General features: G+C 57.5%; 1 protein-coding gene across 4 annotated transcripts in view; it reads left to right on the plus strand.

Annotated features, from left to right (window-relative positions):
* SLC37A1 (solute carrier family 37 member 1) overlaps positions 1–22,808 on the plus strand; it is a 57,698-nt gene that overhangs the window by 29,330 nt on the left and 5,560 nt on the right. For 3 of the 4 annotated variants that reach the window (XM_059392409.1, XM_059392410.1, XM_059392408.1), the window contains exons 9-17: positions 2,078–2,115; positions 3,985–4,095; positions 9,593–9,724; positions 12,063–12,153; positions 14,251–14,313; positions 14,856–14,941; positions 15,875–15,923; positions 17,099–17,172; positions 19,646–19,724. In XM_059392409.1, the coding sequence (XP_059248392.1) occupies positions 2,078–2,115; positions 3,985–4,095; positions 9,593–9,724; positions 12,063–12,153; positions 14,251–14,313; positions 14,856–14,941; positions 15,875–15,923; positions 17,099–17,172; positions 19,646–19,724 (723 nt within the window). The remainder of the gene's footprint in view (positions 1–2,077; positions 2,116–3,984; positions 4,096–9,592; positions 9,725–12,062; positions 12,154–14,250; positions 14,314–14,855; positions 14,942–15,874; positions 15,924–17,098; positions 17,173–19,645; positions 19,725–22,808) is intronic. The other variant, XM_059392412.1, reaches the window with a different exon arrangement.

Below are 22,808 nucleotides of genomic sequence, written 5' to 3' on the forward strand. Positions count from 1 at the left end.
ACCTGCTCTCCTCCCCTGGCTTCTGCTGGGGCTGCTCCCCAGCGCCCGGCTCACGGGGCTCACGGACACCTGACCCCGGCACTTCTCCGCCCTCCCACCAGATGTCCCCTTGCTGTCTTCCTGCGTGCTCCCTCCGGGTGTTGGCATCTACCTACCCTCTTGTATTAAAATCCGAGGTTTACTTTGGTAGTTGTACTGGAGATGAGACACCTTTCAGACTCCCCAAGTAACTAGTGGGCACGTGCCCTGTGGCCTTCCTCGTCATCAGGAGGACATTCTCGGGGGAGAGGCGGCCACCATGTAACAGGAGTTTTGCTGTGTCCCAGGCGCAGGGCCAGGCTTAGGGCGGCTATTATTTGGCAGATTTCCAGGGAAAAGCCTTGAGGCTCAGGGGCTGTAGGTGACCTGTCCAAGGTCACACACTAAGCGGTGAAGTTGGAGTTGGGGGTACCTGCTCGCCCATTCAGACTTTCTCCCTCGGTCCCTGGGATGTGTTCTTACAGACTCAATTTTAAAAAAAATATTTTTTCATTTAGATGATGATTTAAAAAAAACTTTGTGTCTAATAAACACTGCTTTTTCTTGTAGAGACAATACGTGTTTGAAAGACATTTTCCTGCAATGAGCTATGTAGGTGCTTCTGAAGTCTGTTTCTCAAACCTGGGTTCCGTAGAACCCTGGGAGTTGAACATTATTCCCCGGAACCACGGGAACTCTTTCCTTCAAAGGAAGTGGCACACATCCGGGTCTCCTCGGCCACCGTCGTTCTACTGCGTGGGCCTCCCCTGCTGATTAAGTGGGCGACTGGCCATTTCTCATAAGACACGCGCTGGCCCACCCGTGGTCCGTCTTCCCTCCCTCGCCGTGCGTATGCCACAGGCCCCCGCCTCCTGCCCTCCTTTCTCTGCAGGCCTGAGCGTCCGTGGGAGAAGAGGTGGACGCACCCCGGGTGTTCCAGGCCCTTCTCTTTCCTGCCCCTGATGAGGCCCCCCGACGGGAGCCACGAGGAGGTCCCCAGCGCTCGTGCCCCCATCACTGTGGCGTGTGCACCAGACCGCACCTCTCAGCCGGGGGACCTCATCACCGCAGTACGGCCCCTGACCCCCAAGTAGGACCCTCCGCTCAGACATCACACTGTCTGGGGAAGTGCCCTTCCCCCGCCACACACCCGCCGGCTCCCTGCAGCCGTGGTCCGGAGGGGCTTCTCTGCACAGGAACTTCCCTCTGGAGGCCGCCGGCCTCACGATAGGAGGCATCTCTGTAGGCTTCTGACGTCACCTCGTGCTGGGACCCCGGGCACCCATGCACGAGTGTCTGAGCACAGAGACCCCGGTGTGTAGGGTCAGCACGCCCGGCTCTTCCTGCCCGCTCAGGCCCCAGCCAGGCCCCAGCCAGGCTGGTGGAGTTCCAGAAAAGTGGTTTTACCAAAAGTTACAAAAAGACCCGGATTCAGGGCTTGGGGAGGGGCAGGGCTGTTGGAGGCTGCCGCCTGGTTTCTGAAGAAGGGCGTCTGCTTCCCCGGCTCCTCGTGGCCGTGGGTCTGGCTGTCGGTTCTGTGACTTCGCGTGTGTCCTTCCTTCTTTGCATTTAGGTAAAAAGTGTTCAGTTCTTATCAAGATAGCTGTTTTGTTTTGTTCCCACTAATTTGTATTTGTAATTAATCCCGTAACGTGGAACAGCCCATCACGCATGGTACAGGTCCCCTACTGCGCACGCCCTCACGGTTCCTCCCGATCCTTGTCCTTCGGGCTATCTGCGGCTTGTCACTGTGCTACACACACGCTATGCTTGTTTTCACTTGTCCCGTGTGAAATCTTTCCCGTCGTGCAAAGCCGTTTTCACACGCGCGACGGTTTGCCTTTGCCAAAGCTCCCCCACCCCACCCTGCGTGTGTCACGGGGACGGAAGGACAGGGGTGCGGGCGGGACACAGGCGGGCTGCTGGCTCGGGCCTTGTCCTTTTCTTCAGCTGCTCCTCATTTGGTCAAGTCGCAGGTGGGGTCTTGCTCTGGTGTGACTTCTTGGGTAGTGGGAACGCCCAGCCCTGGGTTCACCGCTGTTCCTGTTTGGTCTTGCAGATCCGAAGGACATCGCCTGCTTCTCGTCCCTGGCGGTGGTAAGGACCTGCTTCACTACTTTTTTTTTTTTTTTTTTTTTTTTAGGATTTTCTTTATTAGAGACCGAGAAAGAGAGCACAGCAGGGGGAGAAGCAGACTCCCCGCTGAGCAGGGAGACCAGTGCAGGGCTCCATCCCAGGACCCTGGGATCATGACCTGAGCCGAAGGCCGAATCTTACGGCTGAGCCCCCCAGGAGATACACTTTTCCCCTCCCTCATACAGCGCTCTTTCTTGGGCTTCCAGACCCCATGCCCCACCACCCTAGCTGGCCCCGCACAGAGGGCTTTGCTGGCCCCTCGCCTCTGCCAGACCCCCAGAGGCGCAAGTCCCCATCTGTGCCCTCCCCGCCAGGGATCTGCACAGGCCCTGGTGGTCAGCACCTCCCCCCAGCAGGGCCATCCCCTGAGCGCCACAGTCACACAGGCCCCTGCCCCCTGCCATCCCTGCAGGGGCCTCCGGGGGGCTCAGAGGGGCCACAGCTAGGGTCATCTCCCCACTTCACTCCATGAGCTTGCTGGGCTCCACATTCCCTGTCTCGGTCAGGGAAGCCCTGTCCTCACTGTGGGCAGGCTGGATCCTCGGGATTCCTAAACACGTGTTCCACCGCTCTGGCCCGTGGCCCTGGCATCTCTCCTCGAGCTCTGCAAGTAGTTCCCCTTTGCTCCTGCAAAAGCCGTGCTTCACACGTCACCTGGGAATATTTTTTTTTTTAAGATTTTATTTATTTATCTATTTTTAATTTTATTTACTTGACAGAAATCACAGGTAGGCAGAGAGGCAGGCAGAGAGAGAGAGAGGGAAGCAGGCTCCCCGCTGAGCAGAGAGCCCGATGTGGGGCTTGATCCCAGGACCCTGAGGCCATGAGACCATGAGACCATGAGACCGTGACCTGAGCCGAAGGCAGAGGCTTTAACCCACTGAGCCACCCAGGCGCCCCAACCTGGGAAGATTTCTTTGCAGCAGGAGTCAGAGCGGGTCGCTGACTTGATTGACTTGATTGACAGCCTCCTGTGGCTCCCCGTTTGCTCACCACCAGTGCCTCCTGGTGGCAGCCGGTACCTTCCTAAGCAGATATAAAAACTCAATTTTGAAAGTCACTGCCTTCGAACAACAGGCGAAATTTTACAACATTTTAAAGCCCATTTTCCTTCCACGAGCATGGATTTCAGAGTTTATAGGGATCTGGGTTTTGTTGTGCTGAGAGTTAACCCTTACAGCTGGCCCGGCAGCGCCGTCCGAGGTGCCCAGCCGAGGGAGGGGCCACACGCGTCTCCTGCGCGCACTGACCCTGCCTTCTGAACCGTCTACTGACCCAGGGGGACCTTGGTTCCTCTCTCACCAGAGGAGAATGTCTCCCAGTATTGTTTCTACAGGCTTTTCCTTTCAAGGTTGTTTAAAAACATCAAAACCGTGAGGGAAAGTGAAGTTGACACAGTCGGCCCCGAGACCTCATAGCCGGTCCTCGGTCATTGTTCCCGAGAGGACCCTCTTCTCGCTTTCTTTTATCTGAGGGTCTAGAGCCCCCAGTTAGGCCTTTGTTTTGTTTTATTTGTTTATTTGAGGGAGATTGAGAACAGGAGCACGAGGCTAGAGGGAGAGGGCACGAGAGAGTCCCCCAGATGCCCAGCACGGCGCCCAATGCAGGACTGGATCCCATGCCCCCCAGCTCGTGACCTGAGAGTTGGTCCCTCGACCGACTGAGCCCCTCAGGCCCCTCAGCCCTGTGTTTTATTTTAATCCTGCGTCTTACTGGCCCTTGGCAGCTGTTCTGAGAGGCTCGTGCGGAGCGCCCTTCCTACCCTGCGGTCAGGTGAGGCGTCTGGCTGTTGCGTCCGTAATTGCTAAGTGTGCTTTTCTGTCCCCGCAGCCGAAGGGCTGTGAGAACGGCACGCACAGGTTCCGACTGCAGAAGCAGATCTTCACGGACGACAAGAACAAGCCCCTGGTGAGTCGGACCAGCCTCCGCTGCTTCGCAGAGGTCAGAGCCCAGCCGCGGTGACAAACTTAGGTCTCGTATTTCTCCTGTAAGACCCGCATTTGCCTTGTGCAGTTTCTTTGGACTTGAAGTCTGTCATCAGCCTGAAAGCAGCACACTTGGTCCACGACCGTGGGCAGCATTCAGCGTCCCAGGCACGCCCTAGGTCAGGCCGTGCCTGGAGTGTCAGCCACAGGGTCCCCCCTGTCCTGTGGACTCCCATTCTGGGGGGCCGGTGTGGGGTACAGACGGGAAGCCAGCAGGTTCCCGCAGCAGTTAGCCAGGCAGGGAGCCCCGGGGGGCGGGGCGCGAGCAGGCCCTGGTTCCGGCCCAGTCTTGGGAGCCGTCCCTAAGCAGGGGGCATGGATAGCACGGGGCGTGGACAGCAGGGGGCCTGGACAGCAGGGGGTGTGGATAGCAGGGGGCGTGGACAGCGCTTTGAAGGAGGAGGGGTTGGTTTGCACCGACCTGGGCCAGGGGTTCAGGAGCTGGACAGGGAGGCCTGGGAATGGGACGTGGGCCCAAGAGGTCATGAAGAGAGTCATCTCCCAGGCCTCCGCCCTGACACTCCCATGTTCCAGAGGGGGAAACTGAGGCAGAGTGCTCAGGGACCTGCCCGGTCCTGCTCAGAAAGGAGGCCTGGAGGCAGCACGGCAGGCCCCTTGGCTTTCAGGGTCCTTCCGACCAGTCCTTCCTGGGGCTCTGCCGCACAGCCCTGAGCCACGGGGACACTCAGACTCGGCTTTACACACTGAAATTACAAGCTCTTTTCTTTTTAAATCAAACATCTTAAAGGATAAATGTACCAAATGGGCTTCTTAATTTTTTTTTTCTTTACTGCCTACAGAAACTTATTTGTGGTGGTTGAAATAACAGGAAAGAGAAAAATGATGTCTTGTACCTCTTAGTTCTTGGAATTTAGGGAAATTCAACTGGAGTGCTCTAATCTCTCTACTCAATGCTCAGTGTGCATTTTAAAAAGTTGGGTGTCTTAGTTTGGGCTGTTGTAACAAGAATACCATAGACTGTGCGACGTAAACAACACACATGTCCTTCTGGAGGCGGGAAGTCCCAGATCTAGGCGCGGGCGGGTCTGGGGTCTGGCAAGGCCCACTTCCCGGCCGGCCGCCTTCTCCGGGATGCTCGAGAGAGCCCGGGGGGGACACAAACTCTGGGGGCCTCTTTTTACGAGGCACGGACCCTGTCCTGAGGGCTCCGCCCACCGCAGTGGGGCTCGGGGTTCCACTCAGGAGCTTCGGAGGGACACAAGTACCGGGTCCACGGCGTCAGGTGTTAATCGATGTCTGACAGCTGTAAGTCCTGCTCGTTACTGAAGACTGACTTCTCCGTGAGGCGAGCCCCCGGGCCCTGTGTTGGGGCGCTGTAATGACCAGTAAAGCCGGACGCATACTTCCGGTGTCACTTCCCTCTGCCCTTTCCTGCTTCTGCTGCCAAAGCCTGTTGACTAACGTGTCACCGAGGGGCCCGGGCAGGCCTTGTTTCTCCGGGTCTGGCTATACCACGGGCCGACCCTGTCATGCCCACGACCACACAGATTTTGGTCCCTTGTCTCTTACATGGCAGGAAGGGCTAAGGTGCTGGAGGGGGCTGGACCCCATGAGGGTCACCAGCCAGGATGCCCCCCAAGCTCGACTGGACACCCTGGTGTCCCCTTTCCCAGAATGCCCCGGCTCAGATCCCCTGGGCTCGGAGTTACGCGTCACCCACCCCCTCATCACCGCCACTCTGTGCCCGGCGGGACGCTGACTGCCTTCCTGGCGGCCTGTGTGAGGAAAGGGGCCAGTGCGGAAGCAAGGAGGAGCGAAGAGGAAGGGGCTCCGCGTCACGGAGCCAGGAGGACCCGCTTCTGTCCTTCGGGTCTTTACGATGGCCTCGTGGTGGTCGAGATTTGTCACCTTGTAGTCACGTGTCATTGCCCAGCCTTGGCTTCTCTGAGGAGCCTTCTGACGGGCTGTGGCTCAGTGGACACTTACGAGCGTCGAGTGGGTGTCTCAGTGCTAAAGGTGCCTTCCACGTGGCACGCCAGTGGGAGCCACGAGTCTGGGGGATGCCCTCCCGGCACAGTGTGGCTGCGGGCCCCTCCGGGCACGGCATGGGCTTCTCACGTGAACATCAGCGTGTTATTACACGCTTCTCCCCCCGCTGTGTCTCCATGTGTGTCTGTTTTAATCTCAGGGAGCCCCGTTGCTCTCTGATTCCGAAGCCTAGGAGTGGGGCCCCCTGGCTGAAGAGGCCCCGCCCCCTGCCAAGGGCACCACAGGTGCCGTGAGACCCTGCAGGGCCCTTGGTGCGCAGCTTCCCATGTCCTGGTCGGCCCAGGGGGTCTCCGGCTCTGTAAAGAGGCAACTCTGCACCCCTGGTTTAGTTTGGAAAACCCACCGTGACTTCCCAGTTCCCCTCTGCGCCCTCCAGACACGCAGAGGACCGGAATTTGGTAGCGGGGGCCTTTCCAGCAAAGGCCGAGCTTGCTTAGATAAAGACCAGAAGTGCTGGATCTGGATCTGGCTTTCCGCCAGCCCGGCGAGTGGCCCAGAAGTGCTTTCCAGAACCGGGAAGGGGCAGGTGGGTCTCAGCGTGCAGTGCCTGCTCCAGGCTAGAGGCTCTCTTCTGTCAGCTGGGCAGGAGCTCTTCACTGTCTGTCCTCTGTGTGTCTGCTTGCATGCCGTCCTCTGGAGAGCCTGCTTAGTGTTCACGAGCACCTGTCCTAGCCTGAAACCACAGAAACCCCGAGGAGAGCGCCGGCAGTAGCATCTCTGCCCTCGGGCCTGGCAGCGTCTTTGTAGATATGTCTCCTGAGGCGAGGGAAATAAAACCAGAAATCAAGTGTTGGGATCTCTCAAAATAAGCTCCTGCACAGTGAAGGAAACAACCAAACAGGAGAAGAGACTCGCAAATGACAAATCTGATAAAGGGTGAGTCTGCAAAACCCGTGAAGAACTTAGCTCAACACCACAAAACATACAGTCCTATCGAGAGCAGGCAGAAGACATGAACGGACATTTCTCCAAAGAAGACACCCAGACAGCCAACAGACACACTCTCGTCATCAGGGAAATGCAAATCCAGACCACCTGAGAGCCCACCTCACACCCGCCAGGATGACGAAAACCGACAACACGAGAAACGACCGGTGCTGGCGAGGACGCGGAGAGAGGGGGGCCTCGCGCTGCTGCCGGGAATGCGGGCTGGCGCAGCCGCTCTGGGAAACCGCGCGGAGGGTCCTCAGAGAGTTAAAAATGGAACGACCCTGGGACCCAGCCAGCGCACTTCTAGGTATTTACCCAAAAAATACGAAAACACTAATTCAAAGGTTACAGGGCCCCCGTGTTTACAGCAGCTTTATCTACGGTAGCCAAGATGTAGAAGCAGCCAAGTGTCCACTGACTGATGGATGGGGAAGGGAGAAGTAGGGTGTGTGTGTGTGCGCGTGCGCGTGCGTGCGCGCGTGTGTGTAGGAATATTACTCAGCCATAAAAAGAATGAAATTCCCCTGTTTACCCCAACATGGATGGAGCTAGAGAGTATTATGCTGAGCAAAATAGAGAAAGACAAATACCGTATGATCTCACTCCTGTGGAATTAGAAGAGTAAAGGGGAAGAAAAGACAAACCAGGAAACAGATTCTTAACTCTGGAGAACACACGGATGGGCCCCAGAGGGGAGGTCGACCGGGCGATGGGGGAAGAGGTAGGGATGAAGGAGCGCCCCGGGGTGGTGAGCACCGGGGCCGTGTGGCGGTGACACCGGAAACTGTAGGCAACTGTACGGGAATTAACATTAAAAAGTACCTTATTGAAATAGTATCGTAACTGTTGATAGCTACACATGGTACCAACTGGACTGGAAGCAATGAATCTGGAAGTGGTTCTTCCTGTAATTGGTCTGGAAGTTTTTTTCCTATAGTTCATACATGTCCTAATTTAGACTCTTCATTCATTTGCAAGTTTGCTAGAATAACATCTTTTATTCAGTGATGTAATCTAGTAAGATTTGTAGAATCTCATGGGTGTGGGGACAGTACTCATGAAACCAATGAAAGCACACGTTGACCGGTTTCTGTGGATCATGATTCATACCTTAAAATTCTTTGAAACAAAACGAAACCTGTCCTGCAATTTCAGCCTTGACCGCACACCAGACTGACCTGGAGCCTGTCCCCCGAGAGGGCTGTGACCGGCCCGGGGTGTGGCCGGAGCGCCAGGCTCCCTCCCAGCCCCCGAGGTGGCCATGTTTCACTGTGATTCACAACCGTCGGTTTGGTCTCCTGAGCGGAACCGCTAAACAGCGGCATTCTAGAGAGAGAAGTTTCTTTATTGCAGACTCCAATCCTAGTTCTCTGTTTCCGTGTGCTGGTACGGAGTTGTCCTTAGGAGGATGGGCTGTCCCACTGGGACTTGTCATCCTCACCCAGAAACACCCGCTCATATGCTTAAATGTGAGTGTGTCCCCATCACCGGGCCGTGTCGTGGTCAGACGTCCCCTTCTCGGTGTTGGGGACTTTGGGTCGCCTTCTGTCCAGTATGCGAGTTTCTGCTCTTCCGTGGAAGGGGAGTGTAAATATCGCGAGAGGACCGTGACACGCTTTATCTCTTTCTTCTTTCCTAATTTAAGTACGACTTGAAACTTACCTAGGTTGTAGTGAGATACATACAGTGAAACTGTTTGACTTTGTGGAAAGCGTGAGATGCACAGAAACATTTCTTTGTAAGTCTTGGACCTTCACGAAGAACATCTTTAGATCCTCCCAGCTCTGACTTGACCCCCGGCCCCGAACTGGGGAGCGCCGTTCTTTAACGAAGGCAAACGTTGTCCTCCAGGACTGTCCAGGATTGGAACTCACAGAATATTGGACGTGCTTTATGAATTGTAAACTAATGTTATTTCTGGTCACAGGTGTCCTTTGTGAACTCCTTAGTAAATACAGGGTCCTGTAAAGAGCTTACTGACCTTTCCCCTAATTCTGTCATTCCGTGATAACTGTTGTCAATTTGGAATCCAGCTGCTTTTTTCCCCTATAATTAGATAGTTCCCTCTAGTTACCTAGACACGTAATAGGCATATACTGAATGTTTTTTAAGATCATAATGAAAAATGAAGTTTTGACTTTTATTATTTAATGGGACATAAACGTTAAAATCTCACCAGCTTTTTCCTTCCTCCCTTCCGTCCTCCCCAACCGCAAAGAGATGTGTCCTCTACATGGACGCCCTTGAGCAACGTTCAGTTTATGGTGTTTTCCCAACTTTCAAATGGTCTTTCACAAAGAGTCCTGCATTGCTGGGTGCAAGGATTTTGCATGCTTTTAGTTGTTCCCCAGAGACACACAGGCGCTCGGGGACGTAAGGCAAAGACGCAGCCCCGCAAGGCCCCACGACCTAGCGGAACAGCGTCCTGCTCAGGACTGGCCTCGCTCAGCCAGGTGCGTGCCCTGCTGACAGCTTTTCTTCTCTCTCTCCTTCCCGATGGGATTCGCCTCCAGGACCCCGAGCTGCAGTGCTTGCTGCCGTCCGACGGGAAGCACCCCGTCCATCAGAGCCACGTCATGGTCCTCCCAGCCGACGGCGGGGGCAGCATGGCTGCCATCAGCTTCACCGGGGCCTTGAGGATCCCAGTGAGTACATGCCCGGGAGGCGTTTCAGGAAGGGGCATTTGTGCCTGCGGTTGACGATCAAGCTTAGCAACAGAAATCCGTGGTCACATAACCCATGAACTCTTGGGCATCAACCCGAGGTTGCCAGCCGGCAGTCATGGGGCTGAGTGAGGCCGCAGTGTTTGCCTCACACTAAGCTTTCAGTTTTTCAAAATCATTGCCTCCACGTAGAAGTCACCCGTTTCACAAACAGGGCTTCCCCTCTCCACTTGGGAAACCAGTAGGTCTGGCTCCAGCAAGCCCCTCATCCCGTGGCTCAGCCCCTCACTGGTGCTCCCCTCCCTGGCCCATGAAGAGCCTGAGTGTCGAGCCTTGGGGGGGGGCACGTCCCCAAGTCCTGCTGTGGGGGTGTGGGTGAGCCCACTCGATTTTCTTTACCCTTTAAAGTGCTTTTAAAAAGGAGACCAGAGCTGGTGCGTTGCAGCCACACGTGCTAAGAGAAGAAATAAGGGACGGGGGTGCAGAGCCAAGGGAAGAGACAGAAGCCCCCGGACACAGGCGCCGATGGTGCTGGGACTCTGCTCTGGTCCGTCGTTTAAAGATCAGGTGCTGGTCCTGGTGAGGCTGGCTCCAGGCTGGTGTGTGGCCAGGGCGTGAAGGGGGTCCAGCGAGAGGCTTTTCCGCCCAGGGCGTGGAGCTGTGGTGAGATCTCTTGTTGCTTTGGGTTTTTCTTGTCTGAAATCCATGGGCTCCTTCAGCAGAGCATGTGGGGGACCCACAAAGGACACGTGGAAAATGTGTTCTAACATGGTGAGCCACGGCAGGCGATGAAGGCAGAGCCCAGGGCAGAAGCATGCAGAGGGGGAGATTGCGAACACTGCCCAGGTCAGAGAGGATATCCAGACCCGTGGGGTGGCCAGGCGTGTGGACCGCGCCTAGAAACATCTGGACTCCCGCCCCAGGGTGTGACAGGCAGAGGAGTTCCTGCAGAATTCACACACAGACGAGACAGCCTCGCCGGCGTGGCCCTCGGCGAGGAAGGGCTGAGGGAGCACGAGCCCAGAGGCCCCTCAGCGACCGGGTGAGGCAGGAAGCATAAATGGTGCGTTCAGAGAACGGGTGCTTGAGAACAGAAAGTCCTGGCGGCACCAGACGACGCTGGGCGGCTGGCCAACGGGCAGCGTGGAAGACCAGGCCGGGGCCCCCACAGCCACTGAGAATGTGGGTCGGCTGCTTCTAAATAGAAAGTTGCCTTTCGCATATGATGGTTAGTAACAACTAGTAACTTTCCCGGCGGGGCCTTCCTGTGCGGCTGCTCGGCCGGGGTCAGGGCAGAAGGAGGCACTGTGGCCCGCTCCAGCCAGATGTGCTGGGTGTCCCAGGCAAGTGTGTCACCCATGCTGAGCCTCCGTCTCCTCGTCTGCAATGGGGCTCAGGGCCTGGCGTTATACTTAATGTTCTGAGGATTAAACAAAGTCACTCAGGGCAGTACTGAGGCCACACAGGGCATGTGGTCCACGCCATCAGCCCCGCACGCATCCTCGGACGGGGCTTGCCACTGCAAAGCACAAACTCACGTAATTTCACAATCACAGAGACTGAGATCCGTGTTCTCTGCCTGGTTTGGCCCCTGTGCGCACACATGACACCTTAGCATCACCCCGTGTCTCACCCAGACCTCCCGGAGACATCTGGGACTCGTGTCATGATGCCACGCCTTCCCAAGAGTAGAGCTCAAGCAGAGCACAGACAGGACTCTCACAGCAGCTGTCAGACTGTGGGCCCTGGGGTCCTCGTCCAGACCCACATTTCTCTTCCCAGTGTCTTCCCCGAGCCCCCACTTCTCCGGGTGCGGGTGCAGGTGCCGGCAGGCATGCGTGCTATGACCGGTGGGAAGCCCTGTCCTGTGTGTGTCGGCCGCTGCGTAGTTTGCAGGGGTTTCCAGCAAAAGGAGGGAGAGCGTGCACCGTGTCGAGGCGGCCCTTCCAGGCACGCTCTTGGAGGACTCCTTCAACAGCTGAGTTTCCAGAGCGATGTGGTGTAGGAATCAGGTCAACACGGGCTTTCATGGACTCTGATCTGACGTCAAGAAATTGGGTCTCAATCTGTAAAGACAGGGGTGGCCAGAGTGGCCATGGGTGGGTCCTCCACCCCACAGCCCCGGCCGCCGCCACCCCAGTCCTCGGGCGGGACCCAGTCCCGAGGATGCCAGCTCCCCTCTCCCGGCAGCGTCGGCAGGTGCCCCACCAGACAGAGATGGCGGCTGTTTTTACAGGAATGAAGGAACTAGAATTGTGTTGCTTGTTTCCACAAACCTGCTGTGTACGCTCGGGGTGAAGACCGGCTCTCTCCGTTTCAGGGTGTGATCGAGTTCTCTCTGTGCTTGCTGTTTGCGAAGTTGGTCAGCTATACGTTCCTCTTCTGGCTTCCTCTGTACATCACAAACGTGGGTGAGTATCCATTGATGGAAACACCGATGCTACGTTCCTGCCGTGGCTGTGATCCAGACGCTCTTTTAGCTCTGGTTTCTAGAGTCTCGTGAGACATACTGTTGATCAAATAGTGTGGTTAGTAGAAAAGTAGAGGCCAGAAGAGAATTCGGATACAGAAGCCATAATAACCTTGATGGGGCTTAAGGGGCCCCCTCTTCCATCCCAGCTGTGGCTGCTGGCGCCGTGGGGCCCTTCTATCTGGGGCAGCCCGCATTTGAATCTAGGCTACACCCAACGTCAGGTCACACCCTCCCACGTGCAGGGGAGGCCCCCGGGAGCGGAGATAATAAATGCTGAGTCACCTGACCTGGAAATTGCTCCTTGGAGAGGAGCTCTAGTTCTGGGGACAGCTGGCAGCCTGTCTCACGTTTCCTGAGTCCGGCCGCAGCTGAAGCTGCAGATAGGTCAGAGGCACCAGCCTGTGGGCTCCGTGCGCCCCTGTGCCGTGTGCGACCACAGAGGGAAGTCAGGAGAGCCATCGGCAGGGAGGGCCCTGGAGCCTCCGGGCCAGGAGCTGTGGGTTGCAGGGAGAAAGGAAAGAAAGCAGGGCCCCCTGGAAGTGTGGGCTCTGGGAAGGTGACAGCGAGGGGAGATCTGGAGCCTGGGGCTTCGCAGAGCACAAAACCACTGACGGGGAGGAAGCCCTTCCTCCGCCCTGTGGTCCTTCTGGCCGGACTTGGAATCAAATGCCACGCGACAGGTGCCCGGAGAAAGTCACAGTTGAGAGCGCGTGTATCAGATATCCTCGCAGACGGGGGCGTTGAGACAGGCCACACGAAGCTTACGTGGGCACAGGAGCGGCTTGGGTCTGGGGGCCCAGGGGGACGAACGCGCATTGGCAGGCAGGTGAGAGGAGAGGTGTGGAAAACCCCCTTACGCAGATCAGTTCCTGAAGTAAAGGGGCGTCTTTGGTAATAGCTCCCTTCCTGGGGAAGGCTCTCCTTCCCCCCATAAATCTCGGCGGCTGTGGGGGAGGCAGAGAGCTTTTCCTGAATCTGTTGCGTTTTAATTACTTTAACTCAGAATAAATTTTTTTAGATATTGATTGATTGATTTAGAGAGAATGCAGGATTGGAGGAGGGAGGGGAGAACCTCAGCAGCCCCCGCACTGAGCTCAGAGCCTGGCACGGGGCTCGATCTCACAACTACTGAGTCACCACCTGAGCCGAAATCAAGAGTCGCACGCTTAACCAGCTGAGCTACCAGGCGCCCCTTTAACTCAAAATGATCGTCATGTCAAAGTGGCCCGTGTGGGGGCAGCCTGCCCTGGGCCCCAGCACCGCGGATTCCCGACGGTTGTGAGGACCAACAGGGGTGGCCGTGGGCCCGAGGCAGAAGGGCTGGGTTTCCCAGGGACGGCAGTTGAGGCAGTAAGGGGACCGCCCACGTGAGGGGGGCGGTAAGGAGCTGCTCCCTGTCGGGTGACTCCACGAGGGCAGGCAAGCCCGTGCAGTGTAGACAGGCGCCCTGCCTTCTTTCTTCCCCTGTTCCCTGTGACTGTGGAAGGGGTGACACGTTCAGGACTCGAGTCAGACGTTGCTGGCTTTTCCAGACCCGGTGATTAAAAAAGCCAAGTCCCTTACACGTGGCACTGAGGACACCAGGAAAGGCTGGGCTCCATCCCAGCTGCTTTCCCCGCCCCTTCTGCTACTCGGGCCAACCTGAGCCCTCCGGGGAGCCCCGCACGGCTTCCTCCGCTGCTGTACATGGAGCTCCAGTCCCTCCAGACCTGAAGCCTCCGGGTCAGCCGGCCGGTGCCCGCGGCCCTCCTGTCCGTGTCGCATGGCTCTTACCACCTTCTCTGCTGCGTCCCACGCTACGGCCGCCCCTGGGGGACACCAAACCAGAGGGGATGGTAGTCGGGTTGAGCCGGGCGACTCCTCAGTTCTTGGTAAAGAGCAGCGCTCATCTTTTCTGCGAGTCTACCGACGTGGCGGGCTGCGGGGTCAAGTCCCAGCTGCTCTTGGTGTGAGTCACCCTGGGGACACCAGAGGGTGTCACGTGGGGTCTTCCTTGGCTGTGACTTGCTCACAAGGACACGTGTCATTTTCTCAGATCACCTGGACGCCCGACAAGCCGGGGAGCTCTCCACCCTGTTTGATGTGGGCGGGATCTTTGGTGAGTCCCTCCTGCCCTCTTGTCCTTGGCCGCAAACTTGGGGGGCGGTAAGTGAACGTCTGGGCCCGTGTTCTCTCCGAGCTGACTTACTGTCGGGAGGAACGTGTGTTCCCCAAAACGTCGCATCACCCGAGTGGACGTATGGCCTTCCCTCTGGGGGACGGTCCCCTGTCCCGCGTCTGACTCAGAGCCCGGAGTGGTGCTCCCTGGGGAGCAGGGGCCCTCCTCGAGGTAGGCGGCCGCAGGAGTATTAGTGCCGTCACGGTGAAGGGGCTTCGCGGCCAGCCTGGACCCAGACCCCAGACTTGCCTTCTGTCTCCCTGGAAGATGCCCCCGGGTCGCCCCCGTCTGCCCACAACCGCACGGGGCCTGTTCACTGGGACGGCCCCCTGCTAACGGTGAACGTGGCCGGAGACGTGGCCAGGGACACGGAGGAGGATATGATTCCCTTATTGCTTCTGTCTTGTACCCTCTGCGTCCTCTCGAGGGGCTCTTGCCCTGGGGACCCGGGCCGCTCCGGGCCTCACCTCTCTGTGTTGCAGGTGGGATCTTGGCGGGTGTGATCTCAGACCGACTAGAGAAAAGGGCGTCCACCTGTGGCCTGATGCTGCTGCTGGCGGCCCCGACGGTGAGCCTGGGCCCCCCCACCGCACCCCTGACCTGCCTGGGCCCCAAGTCTCCAGAAGCAGCCACCCTCCCCACCCAGCAAACACTGTCACGTCCTGCCCAGACTCAGCCCCATTCGTGGCTCGTGGTTTCTGGATACAGACTCTAGCCTCCGAACCTCTTAGCACGCCCCATGGGCCTGCCGAGCTCCCTCCCCCGGGTGCCTCCCGTGTCCCCTGCAAGTGGCCGGCCCAGCTCTTCATTCATCCCTGGCTCCCTGGGGGGCGTTCCTCCCCGCCCCTCTCCTCCCCCCACAGGCTCCTGCTCAGCCTCTGCGATGCCCCACCTCCCTGCCCCTGCCCCACGGTCACCCTGGATTCTGCTTTTCATGCATTGGGTGGCACACGACCCTGGGCAGGTGACCTTCCCTCTCAGGGCCTGTTGCCTCGTCTGAAAAATGAGGGTGCGGTAGCACCCCGTCCCAGAGGCAGTGCGAGGGTTTCTAAATCAGTACCGTCTTCCAGTCGTGTTAATTTCAGGAATAATCCTGTCACCCATCAACTTGCTCTGTAAGCGTCTGCGCGTCTGCCACTCTGCCAGGCCGCGTCCCCAGGACAAGGCCCAGCTTGGGGCCTGGGACCCTGACCCTCACAGATCCTCCGATGGCCTTTACTGGGGAAATACGTGTGGCCCCCGCCACAGGACCCCTTCAGCACTGCAGCTTTTCGGGGGGCAGGGGACAGTGTGAGGAGGGGACGGTCACATGGAGCCCAGGGAGAGCTGCCCAGGTTGCTGAGAGTGGGAGGCGCCGTCGGAACCCACGCAGGGGCCGATCCTGGGGACTCCCGCGGGCTGCCCGAGAGTCCCTGCCTGGCTTTTTAGACAGATGGGCTCCAGGGCGGTGTTCGGCCGCCTCTGGTAACCCGCAATTCTCCTGTGTTCCTGCCCTTGCCAGCTCTACACGTTCTCCACCATCAGCAGAATGGGCCTGGAAGCCACTGTCGGTGAGTCCGTGCAGCTCTTCTCCTTGTGCAGTAGGGTTCCGTCCATGCAGCTCGCGGAGACAAAGCGGACAGCACGGAGGCACTTGGCTGGGCCAGCTGGAGCGCTGGTGTGGCCACAGCAGGCCCATGTCCCTCTCCGGGCGGGACACCTGCTCCCAGGGAGAGGCCTGTCCGTCTGCAGGTCAGAGCGCTGCCGAGGGAGAGCAGAGGCCGCTGCTCCGGGGCCGCCGGGAGCCCCCCAGAAGGCGGCAGGCAGGGCCGCGGCAGCCTGAGCCTCCCCCATGCGGGCGGGAGTGAGCCGGAGCCGGGCAGGGCCCAGCCTCCCAGCTGGCTTCCGTCAGCGGCCGTTCTGGGAGCAGTGCCGGCCGCGGAGGGGCTCTTCTTAGCTTCCCTCCGGTGACGCCTCTGACAGCTGCTAAGTATTTCTTCTGTAGTAGCAAGCCGGCAGCGGGGACTGGAAAGGAAGCAGCCTGTGCGTGATCCCGTTAGAAGTCTCCAGAAGGCAGGTCACTGACGCATGGGACCGTGGGATTCCCCATGACCCACTGGTCCAGCGGCTTCTGCCTACAGTGTGAACCAGACGCTTGAGAAAATGAGCCTGGGGGGTGGCATAGAACGCGTGTGTTCAGAAACGATCATGTTATCCTGCCCTCAGGAACTCAGCTGCACTGGGTCTCCGGGTTCCCCTCAGGGACTGCCACCAGTGACTGTGGGCGCTTAGAGAGAGAGAGGGCCCTTTTCTCTGAAGAGAAGGCCGTGGTTGGAGTTGGCACAGTGCTGGCACCAATGATAGGGAGCCCTGGCATGCCCAGGGCACGGTCATGCTTTGGACACCAGGGTTCTGCTTACTCCTGGGAGGTCCCCAGCTGTCCCCGCTGAGGGTTGAGGACGCAGGAGTACCAGGTCCTCCGGACACAGCCAAGAGCCTTTGGGGGCGCATGAGAGGACTTCCAGAGCTCCGTGGGCAGGTTTGAAGGCAGATGCCCACCGCGCTTGGCCCAGCGTGTCCACTCCCCAGACGCGTGGGCCGCCTTCCCTTGCGCCCGCCTTCCGCTCAGGCCAGCCCTGCGCCTGACCCTGGGCTGCTCACCCCAGGGCAGCTGAGGCTGGGGAGGCTCTCCCAGAGGGCACTGCTCTGCTCCTAAATGCCTCCTCTGGTTTCTGGTTTCCCACAGCCATGCTGCTCCTGAGCGGGGCCCTGGTCAGCGGGCCGTACGCCCTGATCACGACCGCCGTCTCCGCCGACCTGGTGAGTGGCCCCACGGCTGAGCACAGAGCGGAGGCAGGAGCCCGTCCCTGCTGTCGTCCTTGGCAGACACGGTCACTCTCAGTAAAACCGTGTCTTGATAGAAGCAGCTTTCCTCTGGGAAGGAGTCCGTGCTCCTAAGTCTCTTCCGAAGCAAATGCAGGGAGATGCTGCCCCCAGTCCGTCCCAGCAGAGCTGAGGGACTCGTGTGAGGCCCGAGGTCAGAATCCAGCTCGCTGGCCCCCTCTGTGCTGCCCTTGCTTAACCCGGGGGCTGGTGACGCTGCGCCCTGGAGCCCGGCCGCGGGGCCCCAGATCAGAGACCCAGTGGGGTCGGCTCCCCCTTCACCGGGCCACCGCTGTGCCTGGCCGGCCCTCTGCTGGTCTGCCCTGGGATCCAGAGGAACTACCGTGCCCCCTCCTCCCAGAGGAAGAGGGTGCTGACAACGTGACCTAGGACTAGGGATCAGGAGAGCCCAGCCCCCATGCTCTGGGACCCCGTGGAGGCAGGGCCACCGTCATCCACCTGACAGGAGGGACGTTTCAGGCAGTCGTCAGATGCCCCCACCTTTAGGGAACACTGCACCAAGACACAAAATGTCCTTTAAAAAGTCGTTTCCCTAAATAAACGGGAGAAAAGAAACAAATGTCCCGTAGAGAAGACTTTACTGGGTGCCCTGTCCTCAGGGAGGGGGGCACGCCTCGCTGTCCTTAGGTGTGGGCTGCACACAGCGACTTCTCCCAGCGCAGGGAACCATGTAGCTATGGGGAGACCTGGCAGACCCTGCCCCCTGCCAGGGAACCAAGGTCAGTGCTGGCAGTGACAGGGTGTGACAGCCTGCACCCTGGGCATGTGCCGTGAAGGTGGCACCTCCCCTCTGTGGCCTCCGTCCCCAGACCCACCACCCAGCATCCCTGCAGAGGGGCATCCCGCTCGCGACGGCATCCGAGAGAGGGCAGGCGTCAGACGCCGTCAGAAGGCGTGCTGGCGGAACATCGTGTGGTGTCCCGGACAGAAGGACCTAAAGTAACCATTAGCTAAAAGCCCGCCTGTTAGGGGATCCTGGCACATAGGTGTCGGGACCTTTGCTGCAGCAGCTGGGGCGCGGGAAAGTGGGTACAGGACACGTACTCCCCGTGTGCGATCTGGGCCACAGGTCCGCGCACCTGAGACTGCTCTAAAAGTAAAAGCTCATTTAAATTCATAAGCAGGTCCCCAGAGCTGGTTTGTCGTCGGGTGGGCAGGACGGCCGGCCTCCTCGGGCATCTGGCCTGGCACCCCCCCCCCCCCCCATCAGGCCTCCGAGGCCCCGGAACTTCGCTAACCCCCGCCCCAGGGACACACCTCTCTCAAGTCCTTCTAGAATCAGACCCCGAACTTCCCGGCCACTCGCTCATTCTCCTACTTGGCAACCCAGGTGGCTGCGAACCCCACACCTGCCCCCACCCCTCCTCCAGGGCCAGGCGTCTGCCCGACACTGTGCCCTGCTCAGCGGCTCCTGCCCCGTCCTCCCCACCCGAGACGAGCTGAGGCCCTGCTGTGCCGGGTCAGCAGAGAGAAGCAGAGGAGGGGCACAGGGGAGTCCAGCAGCAGGCCCCCCTTTGTGCTGAGGGTGCACCCATGCTCTTGCCTGCACGGGGCACAGAACATTCTGGAAGGGTCCACACCAGACCACTAACAGTCGTCTGCCCCATGGGATCAGAGGACAGAAGAGGGACTCCCAACTCCAGAAAATGTGGATTACAGCTGGTTATCGCTTCATGGATGTGCTTTATTTTGTATACTTCCGTGGACACACACACAAGCACCTGTACTTACTGTCTCGGGTTTATGTGTGTAGTTTAGGCATCTGGGCACCATTTCTCCCAATTAATTTTTCTTCCTTTATCGTCCTCAGTGTGTGCTTCTTTCTCCCGTCTCTTTGTCTTGCTTTCTGAAAACCAGAGCTCCTGTGGGTCTGTCATTTAGGATTTGGTGACTCCCCACATTGGCTTCTTGGGTCCTGCCTGCCTCCCCACCCTCCTGGGCATTTGCTGAGAACTGGGTGGGCGTTTAGGTGGTACAGAGCCGTCCGGCACATGTCCCAGAAAGCCCCTCGCAGGAACGGGGAAGTGGGCGTTAACGCTGGCGTAGCTCAGGGCAGGGACGAGTGGCGTCCGTGGGTCTGTCTTCCCCACTGGCTGGTGGGCGGTGCTGAGTAAATATTTGCTTAAGGAAAAATTCTGAGAGTTCTTTCAACCAGAATATGTTTGGACAGAGATGTCTGATGAGGTTTTACTGTTGAAAACCCTTAAACTTCATGTACCTTTCCAAAGTAAGTTGGAATAGAGTAGAGTTTAAATTTCTGACGGAAAAACACCCCATGTTTTGAACTGCTTTGCCAAGTTGTTAAGGCAAATTGCTGTAAGAAGGTGCGGGCTCGTTTCTCGCTGAGGCTGCTGGATGTGCCTCACGTTTGCTGTCCCCTCTCTCCCAGGGCACGCACAAAAGTCTCAAGGGAAACTCGCACGCCCTCGCCACTGTGACCGCCATCATCGACGGGACCGGCTCTGTAGGTGCGTGGGTGTTTTTAGCTCTAAGAGTTCATCATGGTCATGGGGAACCACACTGTCCACCCTGTCACATCCCGATTAACCAGATGCCAAGGATTCCAGATGTTTCGGTAATATTAGGGTGGGCTGGCCTTTTTTTTTTTAACTGCATAAAACACTGTTTACGCTATTGTTACAATGCTTATTCTAAAAGAAAGACGATTATTGGGGCACCTGGCTGGCTCCATCGGTAGAACATGCCACTTTTGATCTCAGGGTTGTGAGTTCAAGTCCAACACTGGGCATAAACTTTACTTTAAAAACAAATAAAATTCAAAAAAAGATTATTTCTCAAGAATCAGAGATTATTTTTAGTTTGATGGTATCATCGTGCTAGTAAAAGTATCTTTTTTTGTCTACAAATGAGTGGAACACCATAATCTAAAAACGCAAAGGTTGATATGGGATTTGGGCATCAGAGTCTTATAAATGGCAGAGTCCAGAAGAAAGAGCGGTGAGACACGATGGTTCTCTGCAGACACAGGGAATGAAGACGTCAGCAAAGACTTACAGGAGGTCCCCTTTCTTAGCTGATTGGACAGAGGGAACTTATTTCAAAATTTAATCCCAATACACAATACGTGTATAAAATCTAACTTGGCAAAACGGGAAATATCTCTCAGGTCATAAATGTGCTCACATGTACTCGATAATTTACTAATCATTTTTATGAATGGAAAAATACAGGTCTCAGAGTCACTTAAAGTTCAGTTAGTGTTTCAGCAGAGTTGCCAATTCACGTTAATAATTTATGATAAAAACCAGCCGAGGGAAATTTGATGAATGCCGTTGCTGCAGAGTTCAGATAATTGTTATCGACAAGTTTAGATAATGAAAAAAGGAGCTCCTAACAGTTGTTACTGTGAAAACCTGATGTTTGCTAGGACCTAACCATGGCACGCACACGGACGGTAGGAGTGCGCGGCATGGGGAAGACCGCGGGTGGGTGGGAGAGGACAGGGTCCCCGTGTCCGGCCTTTACAAACATGAACAGGTCCGAAGTGTGCGCGGACCTGGGGGCCGCGGGCGTGGAGGCGTGTGCCCGCGGGTCTCTGGCTGCAGAGGGAGGACGGGCCCGGCACTGGCTGCGGGTACTTTCCCTCCGTGTGACAGAAGCGTGCTCAGGTTTTCGCTGAAGTCAGCCGCTGGCAAAGGGGGCTGCGGGCCGCTGGTCCCTGTTTATCCCTGCCGTTCAAGACGGACAGAATCTGAACCCAGTACAAACGGCAGGAACACTCCCAGGTCCCCAGGCGTACAAGAGTCCGGTGTTACCAGCCTTGTTAGGGTTCTTTTTTTTTTTCTTTAAAGAGGTTCGCTTTTGTCTTTTTTAAGATTCACTTATTTATTTATTAGAGAGAGAGAGCGCCTGGTGGGGGGCAGAGGGAGAAGCAGACTCCCCGCTGAGCTGAACTGAGCCCAGTGTGGGGCTCGAACCCAGGACCCATGAGATCATGACCTGAGCCCTAACCAAGAGTCGGACACTCGGATTTTCTCTTGGCGGCGCCCACCGCCCTGTGTGTAGCTGGATGGAGACAGCCGCCGTCCCGCCTGGACGCCCTCTGCTGTCGCACCGACGCGGAGCCTCAAGTCCTTCCTGCCTCCAGCGTTGGCGGCCCCCCCTCTGCGGTTTCGGGGCACACGTGTCCCCACTGCTGTCTGTTTTTAATTCTTGGAAAACTGATTCATCAGAGGTTACCCTTCCTGGGTTAATCCTTCCTTTTTTTTCTTTTTTCCTTCTCTCCCGTCTTTTTCTCTTTTCTCTGCTTTCAGAGCTGTTCTTGACTTGACTTTCCAACCTCGTCTTTGGTTGCCGTAATGTTAACATCCATCAGCGTTTTTCTGCCCTTTTCGTGCATCCCATTTTCTGTGGGGCTTTTTTTCCAGTTTTATACCTTTATTTGACAACCAGTGATTAGTTCTCATTCCACACATTTTGGAGATTTTGGAGATTTTGATAGATAACTGACATAGCTTTCTCGAGATTCATCTTGTTACACTTCCTGGACAGCCGCGCACGGCCACAGTGTGGAACGTTCCTTATCCCTTTGACCAGACAGCGTGGTTGAGCTGGTGTCAGTGCACACCTCTGGAGTTCCCGTCTCCTTCCCGGCAAATTTCCAGATCTTTCTGTGTGCCAAGGGGCACGCATCTCAGAACCCACTCCGTGGACGTGCTTGTGAACGTTGTCGGTGTGTTCTCTGATCACTGTGCCGTTGAAGGCAGGACGGCCCTGGGCGCCACCCTTCTCTGTGGGAGCCACTGTGCGGCGTTGGAAGGGAGAGCGTGGGTGTTGTGGGGGAGGGAGAGCCTAGCGTCCGTTCTTGGACGCAGCATGCGTCAGACTGAATCGTGTGATTGCTGATACCGGTTTTCAGGTATAAACGTGAGACTATCGTGTGATCCGACTTAATTTTCTATCCATTTTCTGAGGCTGTTTCGGTTTCCGGGCCGTTCCGCCTCCGCAGTTTGCTCGCTTCCTCCCAGTAGCCCTCCCCCCTGCTGCTCTGGGGCTTTCCTCAGACCCAGACGAATCCGGCCGGCCCTCCACAGGTTCGTATCTGAGACCGAGCCACCAAGCACTTCCTAGAAGCCCTTTGTGCGTGGGATGTATCAGCCGCTGGTCTTCACGGCCGCGGGATCAGACCGGAGTCTGGCGGAGGAGAGCCCGGGGCCCGCTGGGGTGTGGGCCTCGGGAAGGCACTGCCGTCGTTGGGGCGGGGTCGGGGCTGCTTGGTGGAGGCGCTGGCCTTCCCTGCGCTCCCTGACTCAGTCGCTGCCCCCCCACCCCCAATCCCCGAGCCCAGGGCCTCTGCTCACAGTCGGAGGGGCTGTTCCCCTGGAGTGACGCTGACCGAGGAGAAAGCCTGGGTCAGGAGAGTGGAGGGGCGTGGCCAGTCTTTCCTCATGAAAGAGTCGCTCCCACCCTCCCCTGCCTCCGCGTGTGCACAGGCCTGGCTACGAGCAAGGGGTCCTCAGGCCGTCTCCCTCCGGCAAGGAGACCGGAGCCCATGTCCTTGTCGTGCCCTTGAAAGTCCGTCCTCCAGGGCC

Source organism: Mustela nigripes, chromosome 2 (genome assembly GCF_022355385.1).
Source record: "Mustela nigripes isolate SB6536 chromosome 2, MUSNIG.SB6536, whole genome shotgun sequence".
Lineage (NCBI taxonomy): Eukaryota > Metazoa > Chordata > Mammalia > Carnivora > Mustelidae > Mustela > Mustela nigripes.